Source organism: Coenobita brevimanus, chromosome 72 (genome assembly GCF_032717465.1).
Source record: "Coenobita brevimanus isolate Jiangsu-jjx chromosome 72, ASM3271746v2, whole genome shotgun sequence".
In the NCBI taxonomy this organism is placed as follows: domain Eukaryota; kingdom Metazoa; phylum Arthropoda; class Malacostraca; order Decapoda; family Coenobitidae; genus Coenobita; species Coenobita brevimanus.
Genome location: NC_137025.1, coordinates 15,091,157 through 15,101,011, shown reverse-complemented (window position 1 = coordinate 15,101,011; position 9,855 = coordinate 15,091,157). Strand labels below are relative to the sequence as shown.

Here is a 9,855-nt window from a genome sequence, read left to right as displayed (position 1 = left end):
ACTGAATATAGTGAACAAAAGCAAAATGTGACAAACACAACTGAAACCTTTCACAGGTTATCACACATAACACTAATATCTTGACATGATTAACGCTGTGTAAATTCAAAGAAGGTCATATGTGGTTTACATTATGTTCAGCAGAATCACATTTAATCTCCACAATATAACCTCATATATATATATATATATTATATATATATATATATATATATATATATATATATATATATATATATATATATATATATATATATATATATAGTGAATGTGAATCTGGCAGAGTGCAGGTTGTAGTTTCTCTTCTCCTGCAGTTTCCCACCCTCTTTTCATGAGATGGGGAAAATGTAGGCCAATGAACAGACCTTGAATTTGGCTCTCTGTTATCTTGTTTTTGTTTTTTCTTGGAGGGAACAATCTTGTGGACTTCTGGCCTTTGGTTCCTTCTTCCTTGCATTAAAAAAGCTTCATAAATAGCACTGGAGCTTAAAGTTTTTCTTTAATTATTGATGGATTAAATAAAAAATATATATATGCTACTGAAAATGAGGATTGCCTATACTTTAAATTACAGATAACTTGAACATCTTTTTTCAGAATATCCAGAAATAAGTAAAATAAATCAACAGCTTTTCTCTTCAGGTAAATACTGTCCACTAGAACATTTTTGATAGGAAAGTGTGCCAAACTAATTATTTAGACAATCTCTAAGAGTTTGGGTTTTGCTTGAAGCTGATGTTGTAGCCACCTGAGCCTGGGTCTTGCTTGAGCTCAAAATTTGACGTTGACAACCCAAATGGCCGCAGGATCATGTTGCCCAAGTCCTTTAGTTTGCCTGGTGGGTAAAAGTTATTTATTTATATATTTATATATGAATGAATGAATGAAAATTATTTTTTACACTAAGCATACCCCCACCAACTTGATTTACCTAACAGTACCTTTTATTAAGCTGAATGTCCACACTACTAAATGGATACCTTGTGATTCAGTGAAATAAGGTGCTCCAAACCAAAAGGTTTAAACCTAAGGGATGATAGCATAATTATATATACAAGGTCTGTTCAGAGAGTATCTGACCTTAGGCTCTAAAAAATATAAATAGCTAACCTGTTGGCTAGGTCACTAATTCCCTCAAACTAGGCCCCTTCTGACTTGACTTTTGTAGCCCAGTGTTCTTTCCACCACCTCAAACACTTTTCAAAGTCACTGTGCTTTGTCACATTTGTCATGATCTCTTCTATTGGATGAACATTGCTCAAGACATGTTGTAGTGTGAAAATAGTGATCCAGACTTCCTGAAGACTGTTATCACTGGAGATGAGACTTGGGTGTATGGGTACGAAAGAAACCAAAGTACAGTCATCCCAGCGGAAGCATACACGGTCGCCTCAGCCAAAAATTGCACAACAGGTCCACACCAAGGTGAAATGGGCTCACATTTTTTTACTTTTTTTTTTTTTACCATGGTGATGTTGTGCATCACGAATACACACCAGGTCAGACTGTCCACAAACATTACCACCTTGACGTTATCCGTCGTCTTCAATGACAGTTCAGGGAAAGAGACCAGGCCTTTGGAATGTGGCAAGCTGGAAGCTGCACCATCACAACGCCCCTGCCCATTCTTCTCAACTGATTCAGGACTATTGGCCAGGCACAACATCCCACAAACATGGTTCAATGCGACTTTTGGTTATTCCTCAACCCTCAAAAATCTGCCGAAGGGTTCTCACTTTGAGATGAGAGAAAAGATCATGACAAATATGACAAAGTACTTGCAGGAGATACAGAAAGCCAACTTTGCAAAATGTTTCAGGATGTGGAAAGAATGCTAGGCTACATGTGTCAAGTCAGATGGGGTCTACTTTGAGGAGGATTAGTGTCCTAGATCAAGAGGTTAGCTATTTGCTTGTTTGTTTGTTTGTTTTTATAGCCAAAGGTCAAACACTTTTTGAACAGACCTCATATATATATATATATATATATATATATATATATATAGGCAATGTAGGATTGGATAATAGATAGATAGATAGATATATACAGTAATCCCTCCACTATCCGACATAATAGAGCCAAAGGCATGTCCAGAAAGTGGTCCTGTCCAGATAGTGGGCAACAGCCTCCTGGACTTATACTTATGGACCCTAACTCAGAAAAACACCTATACAACTCCCTCTGGACATGCATAGCACCTATTTAAGACCCAAATCACACCAATAAGGGACATAAAAGACTGAAATAAATGCAAAAGAAGCATAAAATGAGGTTTTTGAGGTAGGTTTATACAATATTAAACATTCTGGGTACTTACAAATCCCTGGCTCCTGGACTGGTAGTTATGGACCCTAACCTAGCCTAACTCAGAGAAACACAGCCCTACTGCACATGCATAGCACCTAAGACACTACATATTCACACCAATAAGGGACATAAAAGAATGAAATGAGGTGTTTGAGGTAAGTATAGTATGGAAAATACAGTACAGTACAGTATGAAACATTCTGCCTACTTACAGCAAGTCCATGGCCATCTCGATGAATAACTGCCTGCTCTCAGACTCTCACAGTAAGAAGGATTTCCTGAAGCACTTGCAGTACACTGTTCATGAAGTCTTGCACTTAACTTAGTCATTCGCACTCAGAAGTCCATTCTCTTCACACTGCGCACTCTTGTCTTATTTATGCTCTATTGTAACTTAATAATGTCTTTCCACTCATAAAAGCAATTTCAAAACAAATCACAAGTTTATTTACGTTAAATTTAGTCCAAAAATTTTGTCTTTTCACTCAAATTTCTACTTTCTTTACAATACTGTATGCACTGTTTTTCTTTCACTGCACAACACTAAATTCCCGTGTGGTATAGTGGAGAAGTTCTTGCCGTTTAATCACTGTCAGAGTCTGAGAGTATCGCTGGCAGGTGACCTAGGGGTGTGTTGCTGGGTCGTGGTGATGACGTACCCACTGCAGACGACTCAGAATAGACGGAAACTCACATCGAGCGGTGACTCCACTGGGGCTGATGTGCTGGGCTGTGGCTTGGAGCATGAGGGCCTGTCTTGGGGAGGCAACAGAGTGGAGCCAGGGCTGGGCACAGCAGGGGTCACAGGCCTGAAAAAGCTGTCAATCATTGATTGACACAAGGAACGATGATTCTGACGATTTATGATGCGCTGCCTGAAAGAACGCACTTCCTCCACGAGTCCCAAGGGCCCCATCTCCCTGTCGCAGTCCGGGTGTTCCAGGTAGTCCAGAATGAACTCTGGGTGTTCCCGGAGTGCACTCAGCTTGGGGATGGCTGGAGTTGTGTCATGCTGAGAGGAGTCCGCATCATCGTCGCCATCCTCGTTAGAATCTTCAAGCTGGGTACTGACACCTGTGGGTACTGACACCTGCAACTGAAGATGCAATCTCGATATCAGACAGGGTCTGATACCCAGGATCGCCCTCGTTGTCATCCAACCACTCATGCACTTCGTCCACATCAACATCGTCGCCGTGCGCACGTAGACGTGCATGGAAGTCATCCACGTCGAAACCTAGGAAATCATACTCCACATCCGTTCCGAGAAGCAGACAAGACCAACCATTTTCTAGAGTCTTGACAGGGATTTCCTTCCATGCACTGGCCCAGTTGTAGATGGCAGACTTGATGTTGTAGCGGCGAAGGTTTTCCAAAGTCAGCTGGCCTCGCGTGTCCCGTCCCTCCCTGCGCTCGTCCTCATCCTTGGGAACAACCATCACCTCATCCAGGAACTTCCGTCGGTATAGGCGCTTCGTTGCCACGATCACTCCTTGGTCCATTGGTTGGATGACTGCAGTAGTTTTAGGTGGCAGAAACATGCACCTAATGCGGCCATTCTCAGCCACCTCCTTGTCGCACGGGTGGGCAGATGCATTGTCGAGGAGAAGGAGGGCCTTTACCTGGTTGCGTGAGATTCCCAGTTTCTCCGTCTGGTAATGTATGACCTCCTTGACGAAATGGCGGTGGAACCAGTCTTTGAAGATGTGGGCTGTGAACCATGCCTACAAGGAATGGTACCAGACAACAGGAAGGTCATCCATCACCCCACGAAGACACCGAGGCTGCTTTGCACAGCCAACAATAATGGGCTTAAGCCGGTGCATGCCGTTAGCATTGGCACAACACAAAGCAGATCGCCGTTGTTTGGAGAGCTTGCAGCCAGGTACACGCTTCTCCATCTCCTCGGCTAGAGTGTTCGTAGGCAAAGAGCGATAGAATAAACCAGTTTCGTCGGCGTTGTAGACTTGACTAAGAGTGAGGCCCTCCCTGTCGATCAAGTCCTTCACCTTGCCGAGACTCCTCTACTCCATCCTCGTTAGCATCCAAAGCTTCGCTATGAGACTTACGGTTGGTAAGGCCATGCCGTAACTTAAACGCGAAGAGCCAACCCTTGGATGCCTTGAAGTCTAGGGCATCGTGAAGCCTTGCGAACTTCTCAGCAGCAGCCTTCAGCTCCGTACCACGTACTATCACACCAGCAGCACATTGCTGTCGATACCAAATCAACGTGGAGCGGACGACTTCAGCAAACTTGTGAGTAAACATCATCTTCCTCTCCACGTTGCGTTTGCTTTTCGTCAGCCGTGTACTGCATGAGTTTGTATCGGGATCTCTTAATATCAAACAAAGTAGATTGGGCCAGGTTAAACTCACGGAGGATGCGTGAAGAAGACCATCCCGCATCTGCTTTCTCCAATATCTCCCGCTTCTTCTCCAGGGTCAATACCACTCTCTTCCTCTTCCCAGGCAGGGGGGCCATCATCACACACATGAAGGAGAGGCATAAGAGCAGCAGGAGTGCCTGCAGCAGGTAAGGCACCACCACAAAAGCGAGCACATGGGCTGCCATGATGACGAGCATTCACTCATGACAAGAGACAGGTGGAAAGTGGGGAGGATGCAGGGGCGCTCTAGTGGATGTCAGAGGAATGACACACCACAACAAATCACGTGCGCCAAGCTCAAATTACGGCGGGATTTTTTTTTTTTTTTTTTGCGGTTTTCGAACCATTCTGGGAATATTGGATCCTGGGACGATTATGTCCGGTAAGTGGGGATGTCTGGAAAGTGGGCGTCCGGAAAGTTGAGGGATTACTGTATATGTAAACAAATTTTCGACTTTCATATGTAGAAACCATACTTCAAAATTTTAATTTTGATCTTTTCCTGGGCTGGCAACATGAGGTATGATGGAGTGGCAGCGAGCCAAGCCCCAGTCTGCCCTGGCGGTCGTTAGTGTGAACAATCAATGCTCTCATGCTCTACAGTGTTCTGTGTTGCCACCGTTTTTTTTTTTCTTTTGGATACCCCCGTGTCTGTGTTGTGTTAATGCATCTATAATGTCTATGAAATGCCCATCTGTCTCTCCTGCTACTGGTTAGCAGAAAAGAATGGCAATTACCCGAGATGAAACTCACCTGCCCAACATGAAGGCGGCAAGCCTGTAGGTTCAGAGACACAGTTTTGAGTTTTATGAGTTATAAAAGTGATGATGGTTTATTGTTTTTATTGCAAATGTAAAATGTGGCATCAAATGGTGTGTATTAACAGAAAAAAATGTAAAATTGAAACGTGAATCAGGCGATGTATGATAACTTTCACTTCACTGTTCAACATTTGGCTTCATATGAGACATTAGCATTTATTTAATTGTCTGATAACTGTACGTGTACAATCGATATACATTAAAATTATACAAACAGTCTACAGATATTATATGCATATAAACTTGTAAGTCTGAGATTCTCAGCCTACTGACGGGGAAGTGTCTTGACGGGGAATAGGAGCATTAGCAGTAAGGCACAGATACTATATAACACCAGAATTTCTCATTTCTGATTTTATTTTGTGGGCAATGCAGAAAGCTCACATACAGGTGTTTTTCATTATAATATTATGTACAAATTTTTGTCATTCATTTAAGGTAAGTCCAATGCCTAATAATCTATCTACTATCTACTGCCAGATGCCATAATCCCGTAAGGGGTGGCCATTTGACTTTGAGTTAGTTGTTTTACGAGGAGGGACACTAACCCTCCACCAACCCACTTGCTGACACGTAGGGAGCACGTATGGTTTGGTTATATGGTTACCACCCAGCGTTGTAAATGGTTTCTTGGCTTACAGGAAACCATTAGGCTTGTCACTCAATGTAAAGCCACCTGTAAAGGAAAGAAAAGCAATAAGAAGTGACAGGTAAGATGGGAGAAATAGGAAGAGAGGAGGACAGGTACAGGAAAAGAATGATACAGGCTACGGAAGAAGTAGGCAGCACTACATATGGTGAGTGGATGATGGTCACCACCACCTACCACAAATGCCTAATAATGAGGTCACAAAATACTTTGTGATGTTTGAATGTTTTGTGGTGCTGGCTATATACATCAAGAGATAAAGATTTATCTGTTTTACACATATGTACGAATATTTCTTGATTTATACTTACATTCAAATACTCCCAGTGGTCACCAGCAAAGGTATTAAAAGAAAAAAGTTTGTTTCACCAGACAGTTGTTGCCTGTGGTATGACAAGCTCTACAAATCAAAACAACAGCCACATGTTTTCTCAAATGTTTCCCACACTCTTCTTTTTATTGGTTCTTTCTTGGCAGATGGGAACTTGGCCCAGCCTCTGACATCTCTCGTACCCTTCTTTCTTGTTATCTTCTTTCTTGAGTCCGATTTGCAGTCAGTTACAGCACATATAAAATGTGTCATACTGAATGTTGACAAAAGTCTGTTGACAAAAGCTCTTATGCCAGGTACCCTGGAGCTCTGGAGCCGAGACCAAATTCAGCACTTTTTCAGGGCAGATAAATTGGCCGCCAATTTGACTTGAAAGGAATATCCATAACTTTATGATGGTGTGAGTTCATATAAAGACGAATACCGATATAGCTCCATAGTCGTACTGATCGTTATTTACCCTATACATAACAGATTCTAGCAATGGTTATAATGGTTGGTATTTGTGAAATATAAGCCTTATCATGAATATCATCTCTAAATAATCATACTTTAGACATATATTAACTATAATATGCTTCTCAGATAGTGAAAAGTTTCTGCATAGGCTATATGAGCTGAGAGATGAATCATAGATTCTTTGCCAAGTTTGTTCCTTTGCCCCTGCGATCTCTGTCCGTGGGAACCACAGTCTCTTTGACAAAAATCTTATTTTCTTCTTTTAATACATTGGCTTGTGACAACTGGGAGTATCTGAAAAAAAAGTATAAATCAAGAAATGTTCGTTAATGTGTATAAAACTGATAAATCTTTATCTCCTGACTTATATAGCCAACACCACAAAACATTCGATCATCACAAAGTATTTTGTGACCTCCTTATTAGGCACGGGACTCACCTTAAATGAATGAGAAAAATTTGTACAAAATATTATGAAAAAGCCCCAGCATGGGAGCTTTTCTGCACTGCCCATAAAATAAAACCAGAAATTTTATAAATTCTGGCAGTTTGTAGTATTTGTGCCTTGTTTTGGGCACACTGTACCGGGCCGAAAAATCTTAGTCTGCCTGCTAGTGTAAGCGACCTACTCTACAGTGCCCTGTGTTGCCAACTTTTTTTTTAGATACCCCCTGTATCTATGTTGTGTTTTGTGCATCCATTATGTCCATGAAATGCTCATATGTCTCTCCTGCTACTGGTGAGAAAACAAAAGAGGAAGGCCATTACTCTTGAGGTGAAACTCAATATAAATGCCAAACGTGAAGGCAGCCATCACATGTGAACTTGGACTCTCGCAATTGACAATCTCAATACAGCACACCTATCCCCCACCATTTGACAGGGATGCGTTCCATAAAAAGTGGTTGAATAATGAACCAATTTTTCCCAAGTGATTGTTAAGAAATAGAGGGGTCAGGTTCCTGACCACCTTCATCACTCAAGAAGTATTCAATAAAGATGGAAAAAATATTGGTAAATATGAACAAAAGTGATACAGGGATTTGAACTGTTTTCTTATAGACCTATGTTCTCAAGGAAAATTATTTTAATACAGTCATCCCTTAACATCCGCGGGGGTTAGGTAACAAAGACACCCGTGAATGTTAAAAATCCGCGGATATCTGCTGCCCCCCCTTAAAAACACCTCTGGACTCCCCGTTTCCTTATACAGTATTACTAAAGAAAAACCCTATGTGCATGTTTACAACCACTTTATTTAACACAAAAACACTAAGCAACTACTTTATTTAATACAAGAACGCAAAAAGTTAAAAATAATGAATAGTGTACTCTTGCATGGCCTCTTTTGACTACTGTGCCCATCCCAGCTCCCTCCAAAAGGAAGAGTGTTGCAGTATATTTCACTCACTGGATAATGCCATTACTTTACTAAAAGAGCCACGAACTGAGCCTGGGATAATGTTACAGTGTCAGCAGAGTTCAATGATGATTTTTTTTTTTTTTTTTTTTTCTGTAGGCATCCGCAGATATTCAAAACCGTGTATATTAAAACCATGGATGTTAAGGGATGACTGTACTACATACATCCCCGGTGAATGACATTTGATTTTCGATCAAAAAATGCTGGAGAACAAACAAAATATACCTACTTAGCAGTATTAAAGAAAGCCACCTGAATGCCTTGGATAGTGTTTATTGCTGAACCCGCCGACTGGACATGACGTCACCACACCAAAAAATTTCAAATGTACTCAATTTAAAACCAAAAATAGCAGTGGAAGCCTATCTAGAAGTGCTGACACCTAACTGAGGGGTTTTGCCTCCAGGACCCCCCAGTGATTATAACCTACCTAACCTAGTGCAAACTAAGATGTACATTCTGTAAAACTGGCACCAAAACAGTATCATGCATTACCAGCGTTCTTTAATCATTGGTGCAATCATCACCAGGGTTGCCATTTGGTATTATTCATTACCAATGTGGGTCAATTTGGTAATGAAAATTTTGTTTGGTAATGAATAAGCATGATCCATTACCAAATGGATTTTTCACATGTATGAAGATACAGAGGCGGGAGACAGTGGATTGTCTGCTCTCGTTGATTAATCTGCTAGCCTACATAGCGTGAAAATAATCAACATGCTGTTAATTATACGGAGAGTGGTTATTTCCATGTGTATATATAATTACCAAATAAATGCCTGCTTTAAGAATTTGGTAATGAAAAGTTAAATTTGGTAATGAAAACTGAGGAATTTGATAATGTGGTCAAGTTCAGATCTGGCAAACCTGATCGTCACCCGACCATGTGATGGCAAAACACTCGCTCAGGTTGGTGAGCACATAACTGTGCTTGATGGGTAATAGTAGGGGTATTGGGTGGAGCCATGGTGATGCTGTTGTACAGGTAAGCCTTTAATTCACGCGAGGGTTAGGTTCCCAGACCCTTCGCTTATGTGGTAAATTCACGTATACATTCTGTCCTTGTGTGCACATAATTACACATGTCTACTAAGTACGTTACATCTGAATAATACTGTTTATACACTACATGCACCTTATAAACTAGCATAAAGGATGAAAAACAACAAAAATGTAAGAAATTTAACACTGAAACCTGATAAGCACAGGCATAGGTGGAGACACTTCAGCAGTCTGGTGCACAAGCCCTCACTGCCTCCCATATGCTACATTCTGCCTTCTTTATTGTCCAAACAGTTGACTCATTCACCCCAAACATACGATTCCGAGCCAGTTCACAGGCGCAGGTGGAGACTCTTGAGCACAGTCTGGTGCACTAGCCCTCACTGACTCCCAAATCAAATTAGATCAGATGATTGTCGGAGGTAATGCCTTTTCAACGGCACCTCCTGAACTCTATTCCTCTTCATGCATTC

The 9,855-nt window shown here is 41.4% G+C and overlaps 1 protein-coding gene across 1 annotated transcript in view; it reads right to left on the bottom strand.

Moving 5' to 3' along the window:
* Nucleotides 1-223: 223 nt before the first annotated feature.
* LOC145407262 (tetratricopeptide repeat protein 1-like) overlaps nt 224-9,855 on the bottom strand; it is an 83,860-nt gene continuing 74,228 nt past the window's right edge. Inside the window, exon 7 of the mRNA XM_080278298.1 lies at nt 224-835. Coding sequence (XP_080134424.1) covers nt 708-835 — 128 coding nt within the window. The 3' untranslated portion in view covers nt 224-707. The remainder of the gene's footprint in view (nt 836-9,855) is intronic.